The sequence below is a fragment of the Phocoena sinus genome, chromosome 1, assembly GCF_008692025.1.
Source record: "Phocoena sinus isolate mPhoSin1 chromosome 1, mPhoSin1.pri, whole genome shotgun sequence".
Lineage (NCBI taxonomy): Eukaryota > Metazoa > Chordata > Mammalia > Artiodactyla > Phocoenidae > Phocoena > Phocoena sinus.
This window is the reverse complement of record NC_045763.1, coordinates 163,000,840-163,023,309: the sequence shown is the minus strand read 5'-3', so window position 1 is coordinate 163,023,309 and position 22,470 is coordinate 163,000,840. Positions and strand designations below refer to the sequence as shown.

Sequence of the window (22,470 nt, the reverse complement as noted above, 5' to 3'; positions counted from 1 at the left end):
TTCAATAATTCACATACCATAAAATTACCTTTACCATAAAATTACCTTTACCATAAAATTCATCCTTTTAAAGTGAACAGTTCAGGGCTTCCCCAGTGGCGCTGTGCTTAAGAATCTGCCTGCCAATGAAGGGGACACGGGTTTGAGCCTGGGAAGCAGGCCACGGAGCAACTAAGCCCATGAGCCCGCGAGCCACAACTACTGAAGTCTGCCCACCTAGAGCCGGTGCTCCGCAACAAGAGAAGCCACCGCAATGAGAAGCCCGCGCGCCGCAAGGAAGAGTAGCCCCCGCCCTCCGCAACTAGAGAAAGCCCGCGCGCAGCAACGAAGACCCAACGCAGCCAAAAATAAATGTTTAAATTTATATAAAAAACTAAAGTGTACAATTCAGTAGTTTTTAGTGTATTAACAGAGTTATGGTGATACACCATCACCAATATCTAATTTTAGAATGTTTTCATCATCACTGCAGTTTGAAGAGTAACAAATTTGAGTCCCTTGGTAAAATGGCCAGAGGCAGAGCAGCTTCTGTCTGAAAGATGTGGGGGAGGGATGGAGGGATCTCACAGGCTGCACGTTTTCAAGGAGCACAGAGATGCCAGAGACTGCAGGGATGAGAGAAGGCTTTTGTAGGAGGGTGTGGAATTAAAGAACAGTAGGATTTCATGTTTGGATGCAGGAGAGCATCCTTTCCAGGCATGCTGCACGAGCAAAGCTTGGAGATGTGATTGAATTGAGTGTGTTTGTTAGCCAGGAACAGCCTCTCTTCACTGAAATGGAGAGTTCCTGGGCCAGGGTGAGCAGTACGGTTGGAGGCCAAGGGGGCGAACTTTATCCTGACGTTGTATACAGGGTGACAGTCAGAAGTTTAATATCCCTGTAACAGGCCCTGGTTCTGGTCTGCTGGCTGTGATCTTGAGGATGCCGGGTGTTGAAACTGCATCTGTGAGCACATAAAAACGGTGTCGGAGGAGTTGTGAGGCGGTGACGAGGAGCGATGACAGAGGTGACAGGGTAGGTTTTCTAAGGATGAAGGTCTGGGGATTAACGCTTGCTGCAGAAGTCAAGAACCAAGCATCCACTGGCCTGAGTGCCCAGCTTCTTCTGAACGGAAGCGGATTGATTAAGTGCTACTGTCCAGGGGTTGAACTACCCGTTGTAGACCTCATCCTCACCACGAAGACCTCTTCGGGTTTTGTTTGTTTTTGGTTTTGTTTTTACCTCTTCATTGGAGTATAATGGCTTTACAATGTTGTGTTAGTTTCTGCTGTATAACAAAGTGAATCAGCTATATGTATACACGTATCCCCATATCCCCTCCCTCTTGAACCTCCCGCCCACCCTCCCTATCCCACCCCTCTAGGTGGTCACAGAGCACCGAGCTGATCTCCCTGTGCTATGCGGCTCCTTCCCACTAGCTGTTTTACATTTGGTAGTGTATATATGCTCATGTTGCTCTCTCACTTCGTCCCAGCTTACCCTTCGCCCCATCCGTGCCCTCACGTCCGTTCTCTACGAGTGCGATGAAGACCTCTTTGAATGGGTCGTACTTTCACCCAGACTAATGCTTCTCAGACTCTGTGTTGAAAGACAAATTTGTTTGTTTTTAAATTTCCCAATCTGTCCTGGACCAATACACGTGTAAAATACAATAGCAATGAACAGCTAGAAATATGAAACAAGTCATACAACGTGCAACCTTGGGGTTTGTTTTTTGATTCAGTGGACAGTTACTGCCTGAGATACTAAACACTTTGGCTTCGTTTCTGTCCTCGGGTCCGCGTGCAGCACTTTGAGATCCCTCTTCCAAAGCAGAGGCGGAGCTTAGGCAGGTGCAGAGATTCGCCCGGGTCGCTCAGGTAAGAGGGGCGGAGCGCGACTGAACCCGGGTCTCCCCGCCGCCCTGGGCCCGGCCCTGGCCCGCCCCTCTGGGAGGCCGAGCCGGGGCGGGGTCAGCGTGGGGTTGGCAGGGGACGCGCGGATAGGGAGCCGGGGAACCAGGGGAGCCAGAGCCGGAGGGACCGCGTACCTGCTGCCGCCGAGCCTGGGAGCCAGGAGCAGACGACCGTAAGCGCCCGGGGGCGTCGTGCGCAGTTTCTGGGGCCCGGGCGGCCGTGACCGCGCTCCCGGGAGCCAGGAGCAGACGACCGTAAGCGCCCGGGGGCGGCGTGCGCAGTTTCCGGGGCCCGGGCGGCCGTGACCGCGCTCCCGGGGTGCAGGGGCGGATCGCGATCCCGCGAGCTTGGGGACGCTGTCGGCCGGCGCCGTCCGGCCAGGGCTCCAGGGAGACTTCCAGACAGGCCTCCGCTCCCGCCCGCTTCCCCGCATCCCGCAGCTCCGTCGAGACCTAGGCTCCGAGCGCGCCGCTCGGCCCCCGCCCCCTCTGGCCCGCAAGCGCTCCGGGCTCCGGGAGAGGCCCGCGTGAGCCCTGTGAACGGGCTCGGGCCAGAGTGGGAGAGCAGCGGGGCCCCGTTGCTTGGCTCTTCTGGGGAGTACCGCTTCCAGGGTGCGTCTGGGTCACGCAGTGCAACTGCACTTGTTTGTCACCGGAGTCCTAAAACCGAACTCAGGTCTCTTAGCTGAGACGTGCTCTCTCGCCATCTCCGTGCGCCGCTCCAGTTTTTCTCTCCCTCCCCTTGCTCTTCTCTCGGGAGAGAAGGCCAACCTGCTCAGCTCAGCGCACGGGAGAGGAAACCTGGGCCCGGGGTTAAGAGTTCACCATGTAGCAGGAGCCCAGGGATGTGATCAGTGTAAGCGCAGCAGAGACCCGAGACTCCTTTAGCCTCCCTCCCCGCAGGAAGCTGGGGAATTTAAGCCTCCGGCCCCTCACTTGCCCGGCCCTTCTGACACCTTCGGGGTGGAGGCGCGGTCAGACTCTAACAATGTTGTGATCCTAGTTTTGACTTATTTTGAAGCTTCGTCCCCCACCCTCTTCACTCTCCTCCACTATATAAACTTCAGGCTCCACAAAGCCTGGGTGGGCCCCTGGCGCCCGGATGCGCAGACAGCCTTCTCTCTGCCCTGCCCCACCTCCCCACGCTGTAGCTCCGTGCCGGCTCCGCCGTGGAGTAGGGGGGGACCTCTGCATTCGGCACCTCAGCACCCAGTACATCAGATTTACGAGCTGTTGCGGGAAATTGCTGAGAGCATTGGGATTTATGCCTGTCTCAGTGCCGCTTCACAGACTCCTCTGAATTCAGCATTAAAAATAAACTTTGGCAAGAAGAGGCACCGCCCCGGGAAGTAGCATTGTCTTCTCGTATGGTGGTTGCTTCCTTCATGGAGTGGGGGCTTGGGCACGTTGTAGCCTTTCACTAGCCCCAGCAGGTCTGATTTAGCAAAAAGCAGTTTTTCCTTCCCACATGTCCACACCTAGGCGTGGGCAGTGCGAGCGGACTGACCACTGTGTGTAGGCTCTGCCCCTGCACCGGGGCTCAGCAGGGAGCATGCCTTTACGGAGTCTACCGTTCTGCTGGGGGAAAGATGGACGATACGCACAATAGATTTGTAAAATATAAACTATGTTAGAAAGCGATGTGGGAGCAAAATACAGCACTGAAAAGAGAAGTGGGGGGGCGGGTAAAAGAAGGCCCCCCTGAGAGGGGATATTTGAATAATACTGAGGTGTAAGGGGGTGGCAGACTGCTATCTGGAGTGATGGTGCACAGGTCAAGCAAGTGCAAAGGCCCCATGGCAGGCATGTGGCTGGCATGGATGAACTTTATATCTGTGTTTGCTGAGTGTGGGCCAAGCTGCCACCAGGGTCCTTTGGTGTGAGTGGGCTACCGGATAAACTTAACTGGCTCAGCCTGAGAACAAGAGGCTCCCCCCCACCTCCAGTTCCAGGAAAGGACAGTCTTCCATGGGAAATAACTGCTCAGCAAGGCCGCCAGGGTGAACTTCAACACCACCTGCTCCAACCACGTGTTCCCTGTGTAATCCCACCTGCCTCCCGGCTATCCCTTAAGTGCATGGGCTGGTACAGACTTATGGGAGTGGGATGTCCGTGGTAAGAGGCTGAATGGGGCCTCTTTGGGCAGAGGGACCTTTAGAGAAAGGGCATCGGATCACTGGAGGAAGTGGAGTGCCTCCCCCAGCCCCCTCCTGTAGTGTCCTCGTTCATGTCTGAGGTCTAAATCCAGCACCAGCTGGAGGGCACAGGGGGCCCCCATGTTATCAATACACGGTGACCCTCCCATCGACGTAACCTAACATGCCCAGGCTTAGTGATTGCTGACTTGCACCTTGACTTTCCTTCCAGCGTCCTGGCCTAGCCCAGACATGGGAAGGCAGGGGCTGCCCAGATTCCAGTTCTCCATCCTTGAGCTGAGATACTCAAAGACATGGAACCCAGCTGGGCTTACAAAATAAGGCAGGGCTCAGTGTGAGCTGCTCACTACTGCCGATGAAGGAGCCCAGAGCATACCCACTCAGGCTGGAGTGGACACAGACAGAGCAGGCCTGTGGTGACTTGAGGGGTCTCTAGGATCCCATGCTCAAAACCCACCTCTGATAGGACCCTACATCCCATCATAGTGATTCATTCCTTTGAGAGGTGATACAGTGATGTGGAAAGAGAATTGGCATAGGAAGAATATCTGGCTGGTGTCCCAGCTCTGCCAGTAAGTTCCCCTCTGGGGACCTCATCCATGAAATGAGGTTGGGCTATATAATCTGCAAGGCTTCTTACAGATCTAATATGTGATGATTCTGTGGTTAAGAATCCAAAGGGATCTTCAGAAAAGGAAAGAGGTTACTGGGAAGCTGTCAGTTTTGATGGGGCCTAGGTGGTCCTGCAGCCTACGCCGGGTTCGCTGCGGGCAGCATCAAATAAGAGTGAAGGGCCTGGCCAGGGTGTAGGAGGCAAGACCCCAGGCAGAGGTCGAGGGCCCAGGGTGGAGGCAGAAGCGTCACTACCCAGGCCAGCTGGCCCCATGGGTCACCTGTGGGCTGCTGGTGGGTGGTTCTTGGCCCGAGCCTAGTGGTTTAGGGGCAGAGGCTCCAGGGGCCGTACGGTCAGGTGGGGAGGTTGCAGCAGGGAGATGGCACCCCAGCATTTCCCCCAAGAGGGAACCAAAGCTTTGCCAAGGATCCAGCCCCCACCCCCACCCCCTTCCCTGAGGAGGGAGTGCTGGACGCTCTCTTGTCAAGGAGAGAACGCTACGATCCTGCCCTTGGTTGCCTAAGTGAACACGCCATCGTGCAAACCAGGTTCAAACCGAAACTGCCTCTTCTGCCATCAAGGTTACAGTTGGCCCTCCGTATGCCTAGGCTTTGAGGCCGTGGATGTGGAACCCAGCCACACGGAGGGCAGGCCATACTCTGCCGTTTATATAAGGGACCCGAGCATCCACCGATTTTGGTATCTGGAGGGTGCTGGGACCACTCCCCCACGGATACTGAGGAATGACTCTATGTTTACTTCCTGAGGGAGGTCATCGTTCATCCTTTGTCACCAGAGACAGAGACTTCACTGTCTGAAGTCTAGCCTGTGAACATTCCTTTAGACAGGCTCAAGGACCTGGAGTGGAGTCTTCCTGTCCACTGGACCCCATGGTCTGTCTTGGCTTTGCTGTCAGGCAGCGGGTACCGTTCTCCTGAGGAGCCATTTGAGTGCACAGTCCAACTGCTGCTAAGCCACACCTGTTAGGCTCAGCAGAAAGTGCTTGCGGTAGGAAAAAAAATGCTCTTCTATTTGGGGATTTCAAGGACTTTCTGGAGGAATCTATAGCTAACCCACAAGCGGGAACCATGGGTCTTGTCCCGAGTCAAGAGCAGGAGTTTTTACTACCTTTAGCGTTTGGGAAGATTGATAGACTGAATTAAAATATCTTCTTGGCACTTGCAAGCTGGATTAACTTGGGCAAACTGTTTAGCCTCTTGGAGCTTCATTTTTAAATCTCTTTAAAACAGAAAACAACTATGCCTTACTTCTTAGGGTTATCGTAGCACGGGAGATGCTGTGCTTATGGAGTCTTCCCATCACCATGTCCCAGTCCAGGGCTTCTTTGGGCTTCCTCAGAGGAGGTGGTGCTGCCCAGACGCGTCCTCATGTTCTGGAAGAGTTCTGAGCGTCCCCACCGTGGGCCTATTGGGCTGGCTGTAGCTAGGCTGTGGCCTGCGCCGTGAGCCGTGGGGGCTGCAGGGAGCCAGTGACCAGCAGCGGGAGGCCAGGTGCCTCTGAGCCAGAGACCCGTGTGGTGCTTCTCAGTGGCTGGGCGCGGGCCTTCCCCGAGGACCACCACCTCAGGGTGTCCCCCGGCGGCTCAGCCTGCGACTTGGCTTTCCAGGTGTCACGAGTGGCCTTTGCGATACTGGGTGCGACTTTCCCGTTGTACTACCCTTCTCGTTAGAACTGGAGAGACTTGGACCTTTTGGACAGTAAGAGAAACACTGATTCCAGCACCAAGCTCCATGATTAACCCCTGAGTGCCAAGGGCTCAGGGAAATCTGACGCTCTTACCAACTCTTTGGGAGAAAATGGATGTATTTTCCTGCTTTCCGGGTTTTCTGCCTGTGAACCAAGTTGTCGCTGTGAGGAGGCAGGAGCCGGCAGGCTGGCCACCAGGTGGGGGAAGGCGGCCCCCTGCCCTCGGCCGGGTCTGTGCCCCCTTCCCACAGGTGGGTCTCAGGGTCACGGTGATACTGTCAAGATGGAACACCTTAATTTCAGAGTTGCCCCCTGGACCTTTGGTTGAACTTCAGAAGTATTTTTAGCCTTTTTTGACTTTTTATTTCCTTTTGCAACCTAGACATTTCCACAAGCAAACTGACCCCACCAAGACACCAGCAACCCAGAATATTCCTCTGAGCTCAGACTCTAGTCCTTAGGGCTGCAGTACGTGAAGCACAGGGACCCTTTCAGTGCGTTTCAGACAATAAAGCCAGCTCAAGTGACTGTGCTGTGGCCCAGCTCGCAGTGCTATCCTGTTACACACTATTGAGGAAGCTTCCAGACCGGGAGCACGTCGCTGAGGAAAAGCAGACTTGGGGAGGGGAGGGAGGAGAGAGAGTGTGGTTAGTGGTGGAAAGGAAATCAAATCGGTGTATTATACACCTATATAATAGGCCCACGCCTATTATCTCCTGAAATAGGAGTCTTTCTCTCCTCAAATAGAGAATGTCACGTATTGAAATTCCAGGAAGGTAATGTTTTTTCCTCATAGGCAGTGAACTGTGTTCCACTTGGGTTTTTTCTCTGGTAATTTAAACCAGTGGACAACTTGACAGAATGCGAGATGGAAAGGATTCAAATGAAACTCCCAGAGCATGAGTGTGGGAGAGAGAGAGGTGGAGGGTGCAGGGTGGAGAGAGTCTGCTCCCCACTTGTGTTGTTTAACTAAAAGTCTGCATGGCAGCTTATGTAAATGAGTTTGTGGTGGCCCCTGCTCCCCCAGCTCAGGGACATTTAAAATCTGTGGAGGTCAGCATCCCCTCTCTGAAGGTGCTCTGGGCCAGGCAGCCCACCTATATGATTCCCCCCGCTTCACCCATCCAGACCCTCCTGGCAGGTGCTGAGGCTGCCTTCACTCCGGCCCCAGAGCCAAGAGCCCCCTCCTTATCCTAGGCCGTGCTTCCCTCACTCTCTGCCTTCCAGCCACACTGGCCTTCAGGCATCCTATCTGCCCTGGAACCCTCTGCCTTTCTCTCTTTCAAGGATCGCTCCTAACTTCCCTTCTTGTTGTTCAGATAACACTTCCTCAGGGAAGGTTCCCTCAGCTTCAGGGTAGGCCTCTCTCCCTGACCTTTAGTGTCCTCAGGATTTAAAAACAAAAAGCGAATGCCTGTGACAGCTGTTCCCTGTGCGGCCACTTTCCCTGAGTTCATTCAGTAAGGGATGTACTTTATTCCACCCATTTTGCAGGTGTGGAGACTGAGGCTTGGAGAAATGAGGACACTGGCCTAAGTTTACCTAGGCTATGGCTGGTAAGGGATAGGGCCAGGATTCAAAGCAGGCCCTGAGTGCCTGACCACCAGCCGAGGTGGCTCCTGAGTCCATAAAGATTCTCTTCAGATCAGATCAGCAGTCAGTAATTGTATTCTTTCTGTCTGTCTATACAGGTGTGTGTGTGTGTGTGTGCGTGTATATATATATCTCGTTGGGGGCATGGGGATGGGGGCAGGGGGCGGGGGTGACCCTCCAGAGCATACAGTGATGTGCCTTCACTCAGGCCCCAGAACAGGGTTCCCCATAATAAGGCTGCCCCCCACACTGTTTTTACTTTTTTACTTCCCCTTGTTTTTGCCTACAAACGACGTGTTTCTTTTCCTGCCAGGCTGCTCTCCCGGGGCTTGGTTCCAGATCTTTCAGGGAGATAAACATGGCCCTTGTCCCAAGTGCGGAGCATTCTAATCTGTCCAGCCAGCTGACCTTGCGCATGGGCCTGGCCCACCCCAGCACCGCTGGCCACTGGGGTTCCGGGAAAAGCCTGTGGGTGGAGAGGCTGGTCACGTGCTGGGCTGTGCAGAGTTGGGGAGGCCCTTCACCCAGGGTATTCTCCCATCTATCCTGGGCCAGAGCGGTCTCCGCTACAGTGAGCTTGCCTGGGAGTTTCGGGCATCGCTGTTGGGGAGCCCCTGGGAGCCCCAGGCTTTGGCCAGCCTTCGGTGTACGTTGCTTGGAGGGACGTTCCTGGTCTGGGTGGCCTTCCTTGACATGCCCACCTGGAGTGGAAGGGAAGCCATCTGTTTTCCCCTTTCTGCTGGATATGCCTCTCCCCAGGGAGGAGCAGCAAGGCTGGGTAGGGCGGTGAGGGGCCGAGGCCGAGGAAGCACACAGACCCCCAGCCCTGCCTTTCTCTGGCCTGGAGTCTGTGGGTACACAGTGTACCCCTCTGCCCCGCGCTTGTGGACCACTGGCTGACTACTTCCCCAGAAGAAACACAAGGTTATTACACTCCTGAGTCTGAATCCCTGTCAGGAAGACATCAGACAACAGGCTGGAGGGAGGAATCCCCCGTGCAGGCCACAGCTGGGCCTTCTCCTGGGGCTCAGGTCTGTGTCCACCCTCTCGGCCTCTTCTCTCTCTTTTTTTTTTTTTTTTTTTTTTTGCTGTATGCGGGCCTCTCACTGTTGTGGCCTCTCCCATTGCGGAGCACAGGCTCCGGACGCGCAGGCTTAGCGGCCATGGCTCACGGGCCCAGCCGCCCCGCGGCATGTGGGATCTTCCCGGACTGGGGCACGAACCCACGTCCCCTGCATCGGCAGGCGGACTCTCAACCACTGCGCCACCAGGGAAGCCCTCGGCCTCTTCTCTTGAAGGACATTTGGGCATCCAGCCCAAGGCCAGGTACATGGTAAGAGTTGGAGTTAGCTAGTAGCTTTCTATGACTTGGGGAGCATTTTCAGATTGTGAGGTTCTCACCACCTGCCTGGGTCCGAGGGAGGAGACTCTCCGAGGGCAGGCTGGCTGGCCCACCCCTCCTCCCATCGTGGTCAGCAGGATCCTGAGGCTGAGCCTCATCTTTCTAGATCCCAAACCCTGACATTTACAGTGCGCCTGGGATACCGGCCCATCTCTACAAACTAGGCTTAGAAGTAGGTCGTCTATAATTCCTCAAGGAGAATTCAGCCATCTTTTTGCTCAAAAGGTCTGATCATTTTCAACGCTGTCATTCAAAGAACTTTTAAATTCATTCATTCAACAATTTTTTTTTTATCACAAGTCGTCAACAGCACTTTATTTTGTTCGAATGCTTCTTGTTGGCAGCTGCCACCTGTCCAGCGATTCTGTCCAGATCTCTCTGTCCCTGAGGTGTCAGTTTGTAGCCCCCATCTTGGTCCTTTCCCACCTTTTTCAGCCCCTCCAGGGCTTGGAGAACCCGACAGACCATGCTCTTGGAGCCTCTGCTGAAGTGGCTGGGCATGACACCGTTTCCCTGACACCGACCATAGATCTTGGTCACGGAGCCCCCGCCCCAGCCCCGGGGCTGCCCCAGAGATACAGGTGCCTTGCTGTGGAAGCAGCTCGTGTGTAGAACCCGTTCTTATCGTAGGGAGTGAGTTCTTTATGCTTGGCCGGCTTGACAGTGTCTACCCGTTCAGGGGCTTTCAACTTCCTGGACTTTCTGAGGAAGGCTGCCAGGGCTCTGACGAACTCCCGCTGGTTCACGTCCTTTACAGTAACTCCAGGCATCGTGCAGCCTGCGAGCTGCCAGCCAGGGGAAAAGGCCATTCAACAAATATTTACCGAGCATCCAATAAGTGCCAGGCACTGGGGACACAGGGGAGCCAAAGCAGCCCTAGTCTTTACCCTCAAAGAGCTTCCTTCCAGTGGGGGAGACCCCTACCAGTCACATAACGTCATGGACAAACGTGACAGTGACGAGGGGTAGGAAGGAGAGGTGCGTGGTGCTGAAATAGGCTTGGAGGAGGGACACGATCTGAAATCAGAAGGATGAACGCAAGTTAAGGAGCTGAGAAGGGACGGGAAGAGCGTTGCAGACAGAGGGAACCAGCATTTCCGCGAAGCCCTGCAGCTGGAGGGAGCAGGTGAGCACACACGCCTGAAAGGACATGGGGGTCCTGAAGCCTGGGAGGGGTGTGGGCAGGTCAGACCACACAGGCCTTGAAGGTCACCTTAACCAGCCTTGCTTTGTCCCCAAAGTAGCAGGAAGCTATTTAAGAGTTTTAGCAGGGGGCGCGACAGGGTCAGATTTGCATTGCCAGAAGATTGCTCTGGCTACAGAGTGTATTGGGGTGGGGGGGGCAGAGCAGGAGTGAGTGGACCGGCTGTAGTCCAGGGAGAGACGGGCACCTGGGCACCTGGGCGGGGTGGTGGTGGTGGAGAAGGATTGGGGATATAAGTTGGGAGGTAGAGCTGCCGGAACTTGCCGAGAGATTGGATGTGGATGAAACAGAGGAGGGGGCTTTCAAGGACATCGCCCGGGTTTTTGGCTTGGCAGATGGAAGGTGGCTACCGCCAGCTACAGTGAGAGGGAACCCAGAGGAAGACAAAGTTTAGGGAGACAAGTGCAATTTCAGATGCACTGGAGGAGGTGTTGAGACATTGAGGAACTATCGACTTGGCCGGTGGGTGCCTGGGTCTGGAGCTCAGAGGAGGTCTGGGTTAGAGATGCTCATGTCTGTCATCTGTCCAGAGGTGGCAGTGGGAGCCATGTGCACAGAAAGGACAGCCCCGTTTGGACACCAGTTCTTCGGCAGCCAGTGTTTCTCCCACAGCCCAGCCAGCTTTCTTTACCCTGTTTCACATGTTCGCCAGGCCCCCGGCCCTCAGATGCCCATGGGTTTCTGAGTTTCCGGATTCACCTTTGTCTCCAGGGCTTCTTGGCCACTGGGAAGTCACAGCTCAGCTGCTGAGTGCATTTGCGCAGTTCTGGTGCTGCGAGGTGTCTGACTCACTGTTGGAGCTGGATCACAGGGAAGACTCACTCTTGTGGTTGTCCATATTTTTTAAATGTATAATTATTTTGTTTTGGGGTAGATAGTACATGCATTTGGTAAAAAGAATTTTTTTTTTCAACATGCAAAAGCATATTCAGTGAAAGTTTGTTTCCTCTTTGCTGTCTTTTGAGAACATACCTTTATGTGATTGGGGCAGCAGGAAAATGTTTATTTATCATATAAATGTTCCAGAGACGGAACAGTAATAGAGCACTGAAAAATTTGAAGACTGGGCGTTTGTTCTTAAGAGTGTGTGCCCTGGGGGAGCTTGATATATTTTCTTTCCGCCCTGACTTTCTCAGTTAGTTGGGATTATGTTAGGCTTTATATAATAGAAAACTCAAAATAACAATGGATTAAACAATATAGAAGTTTATTTTCCTGTCATACAAAGGAAGTTTGGGAGTAAGCAGTCCAGGCCTGGGCTGGTGGCTCCATGGTGAATGCAAGATCCTTCCATCATCTCTGATTTCCATCCTCAGGATCACTTCATGGTCCAAAATGGCTACCAGAGTCCAGCCATCATGTCTGAGTCCCAGGAGGCATGAAAAGAAAGGGGAAGGGCAAAAGGGTGTGCTTCCCAGCTGAGTCAGGGCTCTCTACATAGTCTTCCACACACATGCAGGACCCATGTACTCTTGTGTAGGTTGTTCACTGGACAAGGATGCCATTCATATCATCAACATCATGGATTTATATTTTATTTACAAGTGCTTTCTAGCATATGGCAAAGCAGTATATTAGGTTCATCTTGTGATGGTATTTTGAGGAATGGATGCCTTTTCCTAATTCACACAAAGGTACTGTCTGGATCACAGATGGCTCTGCCTCAAATACACTTCCAGCTCTTTGTCAGCACCTAATCACCCTGTCATACTGAGCTGCAAAGAGGGCCAAGAAATGTAGTGTTTAGCTGCGCTTCTCCAACTAAAATAAAAATTCCAGTGCTGAGAACGAAGAGGAAAACATAGCTGGCAGTCTGCCACACTATCAGTCTCAGGGCGTATTTGCTGAAGCAGCCCAATCACTAAGGGCAGCTGGGGTGGAATGTTGGTTTTGAGTAATCTCTTGCCCTGGCCACCTTTTTCTCATGCAACCATGAAATACTCACCTCCCAAGTATATTTCCTTTCCTCACTCCCCTTGGCATCTAATTTACAGAAGGGTCATCTGAATTGCAAACACGATTAATAAGTTAAACGCCTGAGTCAGCTTCAACATGATGAAGTAACAATTCATAAAAGAGATAAGGTAGGGACTCCTTTCAGCTAATATAGAAATTAAATGACTGCACTCCAAAGTTTGTAATCGTCAGCTCTACACTGAACATGGATGTAGATTCTTGTGGTTCTTTGCTTACACCATGCACTTTCTTACTTCCATGCCTTTGCACATGCTCTCTTTTCTCCCTAGATTTATCCCCATTCCACCATTATTTTCTGCCTGGTAAACTCCTATTCATCCTTAAAAACCCTACTCAGTGACCCCCTCCTCTGTGAAACCTTTGTGGCAGACTTACCACTCTAACTTTGCACACTTCTCTTCCATCTGTGCAGATATATTGTATCTATCATTAGAAAGGTGTTATTTGTTCATCTGTTTGTCGGTCCTACTAGAGCATGCACTTCAGCAGGTACAGGACTGTGTCTTGTTCCTTGTGCCTGCAAAGACCCCAGCTCATAGTCATAGGTAGCATCTACTAAACCGCCCTTTGATCCAAAAGCAAGTTTATGCTTCCTTTTCCAGCACCAATACAAATCTCTTATTTACTTTAAAAGAACAAAATGATTTCTTGATACTTTACATATTCAAATTACAAGAAAAGAGTTTTCACTTGAACTTTCAGTATCAATCTAAAAGTGAATTGTGGGCTTCCCTGGTGGCGCAGTGGTTAAGAATCCGCCTGCCAATGCAGGGGACACAGGTTCGAGCCCTGGTCCGGGAAGATCCCACGTGCCACAGAACAGCTAAGCCCGTGCGCCACAACTACTGAGCCTCCACTCTAGAGCCCACGTGCCACAGCTATTGAGCCCGTGCACCTAGAGCCCATGCTCCACAACAAGAGTAGGCCCTGCTTGTCGCAATTAGAGAAAGCCTGTGCACAGCAACAAAGACCCAACGCAGCCAAAAATAAATAAGATAAAGGAATCGTATGTTTTTCTTTTTAATTCCATCGGTATTTTTATTTATTTATTTATTTATTATTTTTGGCTGCGTTGGGTCTTCGTTGCTGCAGGCGGGCTTTCTCTAGTTGCGGCGAGCGGGGGCTACTCTTCGTTTTGGTGTGCGGGCTTCTCACTGCAGTGGCTTCTCTCGTTGTGGAGCATGGGCTCTAGGTGTGTGGGCTTCAGTAGTTGTGGCATGTGAGCTCAGTAGTTGTGGCTCGTGGGCTCTGGAGCACAGGCTCAGTAGTTGTGGTGCACGGGCTTGGACCAGGGCTCGAACCCATGTCCCCTGCATTGGCAGGTGGATTCTTAACCACTGTGCCACCAGGGAAGTCCCAATCGTATGCTTTAAAACTTGTGTTTTTGCCCCAAGCATAACAGAAATACTATACATTCAGTGAAATTGTTAGACTGGGTTTCCTTTTAGCAATCCTAGAGAACTAAGCACCCTTTTTACTTGATCTCCTATAGTTAAAATTGTCCTTTTAGAGTAAGACCCAGAAAGACAAAAGAAAAGTAAAATAATAAATTGCTCTATTTGCATCTTTAAAGGGTAAAGGTCACCATATTGCACAACTGACTTCTTCAACTTGAACTAATTCCTAATTTTTTCCCAAGTTTCAGAAGCGCATGCTCAAAGCTTCAGTATAGAATGTGGGGACTTAAACTTCATATAATCCCATTTCTTATGAGTAGTCAACTGCTGCTCAGATTTACCTCTCAGCTCAACATTTTAGAACTAAATGACCACTGTCCTCCAGTTACTGTGTCTTTAAAAAAATTAGGCTAGTTTACAACAAAAGCTGCATTTTCCTTACTAGACAAACTACTCATTTTTTAAGGAAGGGTACTGTGGCTCCAAGAAAAAAATGCTTTCATTCTGAAAGGCTACCACCCGCTCTCCAATTCTCTCAGCAAAGTATTTTGCCAGTATTCTGGAAAAGTGCATTACAAACAAAACAAAACAACTTAATCAGATAAAATATATTTTCTGAACTTTTCAAGTAGATGAATTAACCTCGAGTTTCGGGTGCTAGCATAATAAAGCAGGCACTCTCGTTTTGCATTGTATTACTTCTGAAGTTTTCATGGTGTCTCCTAATTATTGATGTTTTGAAGTAGATAGAATATTTTCTACACCAGCAGGAGCTGACCACACAGAAGAGATAAATATAGCTTTCCTTGGAAACGGGGAGGCTTAGTAAACAGAATTCTGCTCCCTTACACTGAGAATGTAACTTCTCAGAAGAGTGGGGACTACCCAGGTGCACGGACTGCAAAACACTGGTAGCCAAGATGTACGTGACCTTGTGCTTTCCTTATCCTTCAAGTCCGTCCTTGGTGAGGGCACATGGGGAGGCCAGCAGATGCCCACGCCATGCACTTTCCTCCTCCCAGCCTGCTTATCCCTAAGTCATCTAATAGGGATGGGGTCCTCTGGGGTCTCTTCCTGCATGAAGATTCGGCACAGTAATAAGGGCTTTGGGGGAAGGGGAAGGAACACACATTGGTAGAGTACCTGTTTTGAGTCTGTGAGATCGGCGTTATCCCCATTTTACAGAGGGGGCCGCAGATGCTCAGAGCAGTTTGGTAACTTGTCCAAAGCCCCTCAGCTGGTAAATGGCAGAGCTGGGCTTTGAACTACTCAAACAGGGAAGCAAGCTAGAAGATCCTTTACTGTAAACTCCAGAATGTTCCCGGTTCTTAAAGTCAAAGGTAGTCCGAGTTGCTGTTGGTGGGGCGATGTCTCATGGAACGGGGGTTCTACCAGGAAAGCCAGGCTGGCTCTTCAAATGGGAACACCGAAGTGGGCCACCAGGCTTCCCCAAACTCACAGGGTGTTTGCATTTCCTCGATGTATGGCAGGACGGGGTGACACCTTGTTCCCGGGGACCCAGTGACTAGGTCTGCCCTCTAATGTCCCACCCTCCTCCAGGAATCAGGCTTACCTGCGGCTGACTTCTGAGTCAGTAGTTCTCACTGAGTAGAGAATCAGAGCCCAGGTGGGGTGCCACAGTTGAGGGGCAGCATACAGGCTTATAGGGAGGCCTGCGACCGTGGTCACCCCACACTCGTGACAGCTCAGCGCACCCCTGCATTGTTAAGTCACACGTCCCAGTCTTGCTCTTGAGGCCTCTCTTTTCTGGGCTACATACGGACCTGTCCCCTGTCTGCACACTGTATTCACTGGGGAGTTTACAAAATAGCGCTTGGGCTCCAGCCCCCATACCAAAGGAAAGTGCTATCCTCCAGTCTCTTACTACAGATTCGGTTTGCTTGTCTATGTCCTTTATATAAGTGGAGTCATGCGGTGTGTGCTCTTCTGTGTCTGTGTCTGGCATCTTTGGCCCAGCACTGTTTGTGGGATTGATCCCTGTCACTGTGTGTAGTTACAGATCGTCTGTTCTCATTGTATGGTGTTCCCTTGTGTCAAGAGACCATCATCTGTGGTGGAAGGACATCTGGATTGTTTCTAGTTTTTGGCTTCTACAGATCGGATGGGATCGTGCTGTCATTTGTGACTTTTGGTAAACACGTGGACACATCTTGGTTGGATCTATACCTAGGAATGAGTTGGTGAGTCACAGCGTTTGTATCTGCCCAGTTTTAGGAGATTCTGCCAAACAGTCTTCCAGAGGGATTGTACGAAAGTCTCCTGTTACATTTTGATTCATCCTAGTTTATCTCTAGCACTGTTACCTCAATTCCAGTTTTGAGGGGACCCTCCACAGACCCTTCCATCTTAAAGGTCAACGTCTTACCTGAGTCCAGTGGTAAGACTGAGGCCCACCAGCCAGAGGTGGGCCTGAAACCCCAGCCCTGCAGCTTCAAGTGTGTGCCTGCACTGACACTGAGCGCCTCCGTGGGCAGAGCCCTGTGCTTGGAGCCACGGGGAAGACAGAAGAAACAGAAGATCGCATTCTAGCTGGAGGGGGCAGAGGGGTTGGGGGAAGATAGGAAAGACACCTGCAAGGAAGGTGACTTGGAAGGCATCTCCCCAGCTTCCTTCCAAGCTCTCAGCAGTCCCCCTGCCCCAGGCAGGCCTGAGCTAGCTCATAACCCCTGGTGACCTTGAGCAGAGCCATGTGGTCTCCCTGAGCCTCCGCCAGCTCTCTTTGTCACGACGGGCTTGGCTATTACAGTATTCAGTTCTGTGGGGTTGTGGGTCTGGCTGTCATTATTAGAATCCTGCCACATTTCCCCCCCAACCCCACCCCCTTTACTGGCTGTGATCTCAGACGAGTTACACAACCTTGGTTTTCTCATCTGTAAAGTGGGATTGTTGTGAGGATTAATGGGTCAAATGATACAAAGTGCTCACAGCAGTGTCCAAGGAAGCCCTCCCTAAGATGCCTGTTACCCTCAGGCCTTGAGCCCACTGGGGTGAGAGTTCAGGGGCAAACATAGATACACACTGCCATGGGGTCAAGGGCAGCTCACGGACAAGAGATTTTGCGGGCTCCTGAGGGAGGAAGAGCAGGGTTCTGATGGGGGAAATGGAGGGTTGTCCCAGGATTTGGAGGTCTGTTTGTGGGGGACAGAGAAACTGCCTTGTATGGCTCCAGGCTCGAGTCGGGGTGCCTCCTGGGGCTGGCTAGGAGTTTAGCCTGTAGCTTGCAGGCTGTGAGGACAGATTATGGAATTTCTCCTCCCTGGGAAAAGAGGGTTGGTAAAACGTGATAGTCAGGCTGCTGAGGCTTTCACAGGCCTGGCTGTGGGGGCAGCAGGCCCCCCTGGAACTGTAGCATTTTCTTCAAATTTCTAACTGGGATCTTGGACACCATGGATGTGGAGTCATGGGTCCACCCTTCCCCCTGAGGGTTACAACCAGGAGGGCAGCTTGGGGAATCTGCACGGGACCAACTTACCAGTCTGTGTGCAGAGAGAGGCTCTGGGATTGTCTGCTCACCTTGGAGATGGAATTTTCTCTTTGCTTCTTGATCCTATAGAAGGGCCACAGTCCCTCCCACCTCGGTCAGGCCCAAGTGTTTATTCAACAGCTGTTGGTGAGATTCCTGCATCTGCCAGAACTGGGCTCGGTGCTCACTGGGATACCTTGGGGAGCAAGACAGATAGCCAGCCTTCTTAGACTTTATAATTCAGTCTAGAGCAAAGGTTCTCAGAGTGTGGTCCCCAGACCACCAGCAGCAGCATTACCTGGGAACTAGTTAGAAATGCAGATTCTCCGGCCATACCCCAGATCCCTTGAATCGTTTAACAGCTTCTCAGGTGATTCTAACACATCCTGAAGTTGGAACCGCTGATCTGCAGCATGGGTTCTGCACTGAGGGCAATTTCCCTCCCAGGGAACATTTGGCCATATCTGGAGATATGTTTGGTTGTCACACGGGGCGTGGTGGAGTGGGGGTGGGGGTAGGGGAGGAGGTGGAGCTGGTATAACTGGGTAGAGGCCAGGGATGCTGTTAAACACCCTACAATGCACAGGACAGGCCTCATAACAAAGAACTATCTGGTCCAAAATGTCAGTTGTGCTGAGGTTGAGAAGCCCTGCCCTAGAGCAGTTACAGTAGAGGGCAGCGAGGGCAGTAGTCCTTTTCTCCCTTTGTTCCAGATGTGTTGCTCCCTGGCCACATGACCTGGGGTGAGTCACGGCCACCCCTGGCCTCAGTTTCCCCAGCTATGAAGTGAGGGGGGTGAACTCACGTTGCTGAGTTCCTCTTTAGCTTGGAGGTTCAGTGGTTCCAACCTAGCAACTGGCCGACCCAGGGAGGTTGGGCTGATGCAGCCCTACTCTTCATCTCAGGTGCCAACTGGCCTAGAGAGGCCTTGGGGGAGGGGAGGCAGGTAAGGGCTGTCGCCTCCGCAACCCAGGCTGCGGCAGCCAGAGTCCAGCTGGCCTTGGGTTTCCCGGTGAATGGTGCTCCTCCCCACTGGGGGAGATGGGGAGTCCAACCCCATGGAGCCCGCCCTGGGGAGGAGAGTCACCAGCTGGCTCCACGCCCTGGCCTGCACTGTGCAGGGAGCTGGGCAGGCAGAGCGGCGCCTTCCCTCCTGAGCCTCAAACTTACACTTTCCTCATACTCTAAGTAAACCAGCAGTCCTAGCCAAGGAGGGCCGGAGGCCTGAGGGCAGCCGCGGCACCCGGGTAGCCGTCCCGCCGGCGCCCGGCACGCCCAGACTCTTCACGCCCCGGGGGTGGGCGTCTCGGCTCTCCCTCCCTACCGGGGAGCGTGGGGGCGGAGTTAAACCTAAGGACGCAGGGGGCCCCTGAACTCTGATTGGTCGGACTCTGAGGCCCCGCCTCTTCTCGGAGCTCGCTGACCTCCTTCGTCATGGACCCGCAGCTCCTGTGCACCAGCAAGGGGAAGGTCTTGTTTATTATTTAATTTTTCGGAAAAAAAATGTGCAGGCCTGAGAGACCCACTCGGGTAGACGGCCGCGGCCCGCGTGCAGTCGTGGCTCCTGTGCTCTGAGGGTCCCAAAGAGCAGGTATGAAGGCTTGAGGCTGAAAACATGCTGAAGGGAGACAAGATGGGATGGGGGCGGGGTTGGCAGGAGCAACATGCCCAATGACAGACAGGGAATGAATGCTTTGACTACAAATTCTAATCCTCACAAGTGCGATGCGATTTGGGGCAAGTCCCTTGCCTGCTCTGACTCTTACCTTAAGTGAAAAGGAAAGTCAAGTTCAATGAATTTTGACTCCTTAGTAGGTGGATTTGTATGGGCCATGGTTTATCACATCCCTGGAAAACCCACCGGCAGACAGTCAATACCTGTTACACCTGGCTAACCTAGAGCGCCTTACTTCGTGTGCGTTTAGTACCCGGTATTAAATAAAGGGCGGTTAATAGGTGGCAGATTAACACACTGCAGTAAAGCTCGCTTTGTAATCTGAGATCAGTGGCTCTAAAGCGCCCTCCTTGAACCAAGGACTAATATTCTTATTATCTTAATTAGGATGCAAGAGAAAGGGCTTTAAACTTTCTCCTTGAATCTGTTATGTTGCCCTGGGCTGTGGCCCATCATGGTGCCCCTTGTCCTGGTTCCCTGAATTTAGATGCAGTGTTTGAACACTGATCATTTCAACATTCTCTCTCGTGGTTCTGTTTGCTGTCGAAGTCCGGGGACATAACTACGCTACACACACATCAGATCTGCTAAGTTGGTAGGACCCAGCAATTGTTAAAAGTCAGTGGGGCGGGGGGGGGGGGGGGGACTTCCCTGGTGGCGCAGTGGTTAAGAATCTGCCTGCCAATGCAGGGAACACGGGTTCGATCCCTGGTCCGGGAAGATCCCACATGCCGCGGAGCAACTAAGCCCGTGTGCCACAACTACTGAGCCTGTGCTCTAGAGCCCGCGAGCCACAACTACTGAGCCCACATGCCACAACTACTGAAGCCCGCACGCCTAGAGCCCGTGCTCCGCATCAAGAGAAGCCACCTCCATGAGAAGCCCACGCACCGCAACAAAGTGTAGCCCCCGCTCACTGCAACTAGATAAAGCCCACGTGCAGCAACGAAGATCCAATGCAGCCAAAAAAACCCCTAAAAAACAAATAAATTAAAAATTTAAAAAAGGCAGTGGGGAGTGAGGGTGGCACCTGCAGCCGCCCCACCTCTCCTGCAGGCCCCTAACTCCACAGCTCTGCTTCCCTGGCTGCTTCCCAAGGAGCTGATCAAAGGGTGAGAGCTCAGAGCTCATGTGGACAAGTGAAAGCACTGGAATAATTCTATGCAGAAAAGGGAAAGTTGGGCATTTATATCCCAGCAGCAAGTGACAACTGTGCTCTTGGCCTCTCTGTGCTTGACAACATCCTGCAAAATTTATCTTATTTGCTTCTACCGTGTATGCTGATTTCACAGATATTGGCAAAGTGCCTTTCTGGGCAGGCATTATGCCGGGCACTGGGGTCAGGGCAGGGACCAGGATAGACACAGTCCTTGCCTTCCCATCTCCAGACTGTTGTGTCGTGACCCTCCCACTGGGTGAACTGTGTCCATCTGCTCCTGCTGCTGGGGGCAGCTGTGCTCTCTGCCTTCTGCCTTTTCCCACATGCGCCCCAGTGCCCCACAATCCCTAAGCCTAGTCCTGCCTTTGAATACCACAGAGACTAGCAGCTGGCTTTTCTCCCTGTTCTCAAAGGGTAGGATTTCCTGGGAGGGACAGAGCGTCTCTCTGTGGGAGGCGGGAGAAGCCTGTGCCTGCTTTCTTTTCTTGGCAGGAGCAAACCTCAGAGCCTCAGCAAGCCCCCAGCAGAGTCCTGTAGCAGATAGAGGGCACCCTAGGGTGGGTTTGCTAACAGCGTCCTCCTCCTGCCCCAGTTTTCCAAGGGAGAGTCCGGATGGGCCTGGGAAGTGGATCTGCTGAGGCCTCACCTGAGATCCATGCTTTCTCCTCTGGTTGGGTCCTGACTGCCCTGCATCCAGCAGACCCTCTGCTGGCTCAGGCCCGAGGACGGTGCCCGTATTCACGCACATTTCTCTGAATGTGAACCTTCGGGCGGTTACTTCCCCTGGGAATGTGCAAGATGAGGAGCTAGATAATAATGCTGGGCCAGTGTCAGCCTGGTATTGGTTTGCAGGAACTAAGTTCTTTCTTCCTCTTCTGAGAAAAAAGCAGGGGAATCAGACTAATGAGTGTTAAAAGAGCTGAGTTGATATGAAATGTAATAGGCAAGTCTATAGAGGCAGAAGGTAGATTAGTGGTTGCTTGGGGCCTTGGGTGGTGTGAGGGACAAAGCAGGGTGATAGCTAAAGGGTACAGGGTTCCTCTTTGTGGTGGTGAAAATGTTCTAAAATTGTGGTCATGGTTGCACATATCTGTGAATATACTAAAAACCACCGGGTTGTACACCTTAAACAAGTGAATTACATGGTATATGAATTATATCTCAATAAAGCTGTTGACAACCAACTGAGATATATAGCCATGTTTGGGCCACTGAACACTCCCCCACCCCGAATGAACTTAACTTCCCAGCTCTTCACACCTCCCTTCTTACCCCTATGGGTACCCTGAGGACAGACCCCCCCTCAGAGAGAGACAGCAAGGGGCAAGTATGGCTCTATCTCCTCTCCTGAGCCCACCACTCAGAGAAGTCCCTGCGCCTCCCGTTGGGGAAGGTGTCACGGGGGTGGAGAGAAGCTTCTCCGAAGCGTCTGGAGCCAGAGGCCCCTCAGAGAACCATGAGGCCTCAGAAATGCAGGCCCACCACCCAGGGCTGTACGGAAGCCAACACAGCTTCACCTTTTCCAAATTTGACTCATGAATTTCATAGCTCAGTAGGATTATGGGTGATTTTTGTGTCTTTTTCTGTTGTTTTCCAATTTTTCCATACTATGCTTATAATATTATTTTTTTCAGGTCAAAAGTACCTAAAGTCGAGGGTTGGGTGGGAAAGAAGTCGGGGATCTGGCGTTTCCGGCCAGAGGTCAAGGTGGATTCTATCCCCCTTGCAGGAGTCATGTGGCTGGAAATACTCCTCGCCTTAGTGCTGGGCTTTGTCATCTACTGGTTCGTCTCCAAGGACAAGGAGGAAACTTTGCCACTTGAAGATGGATGGTGGGGGCCCGGGGTGAGGCCCACAGCTGGGGAGGACGAGAGCATCCGCCCATTCAAGGTGGAAACGTCAGACGAGGAGATCAATGTAAGGCACCTCTTTCCAGATGAGGGAGCAGTGGGGAGGACGGGGAGGTCCCTTCTGGGGCTGCGCCTCAGGCTGGGGCTGGGATGGGGAGGGGCTTGGGAAGTGCTCCTCTTGTGGGGGGGTGTTTTTTCGCCTACTCTTCTCCCACTGGGCTTTCCTGCTCTGCCCACCCATCCCTTCTGCTCCTTCCCTCCCCTGTTTCCGCCTTCCCCTTCCCAAGGCCCGAGCAGTACCCAGGCCGGCAAGTGGGTGCCAGCCGGACCCAAGGGTCACAGAAAGCAGCTGGTTTTGC

At 52.4% G+C, this 22,470-nt stretch overlaps 1 protein-coding gene and 1 pseudogene across 6 annotated transcripts in view; one reads left to right on the top strand and one right to left on the bottom strand.

Moving 5' to 3' along the window:
• The first annotated feature begins 1,836 nt into the window (after positions 1 to 1,836).
• The window catches only part of EPHX1 (epoxide hydrolase 1), a 40,751-nt gene continuing 20,117 nt past the window's right edge, over positions 1,837 to 22,470 (top strand). Inside the window, exons 1-2 of one of the 6 annotated variants that reach the window (XM_032622013.1) lie at positions 1,837 to 1,859; positions 21,991 to 22,178. In XM_032622013.1, coding sequence (XP_032477904.1) covers positions 21,996 to 22,178 — 183 coding nt within the window. In that variant the 5' untranslated portion in view covers positions 1,837 to 1,859; positions 21,991 to 21,995. Of the gene's footprint in view, positions 1,860 to 1,918; positions 2,150 to 18,828; positions 19,019 to 21,990; positions 22,179 to 22,470 lie in introns of those variants that run through there. The other 5 variants (XM_032622022.1, XM_032621984.1, XM_032622004.1 and 2 more) reach the window with 5 other exon arrangements.
• On the bottom strand, positions 9,669 to 10,159 carry LOC116741991 (annotated as a pseudogene).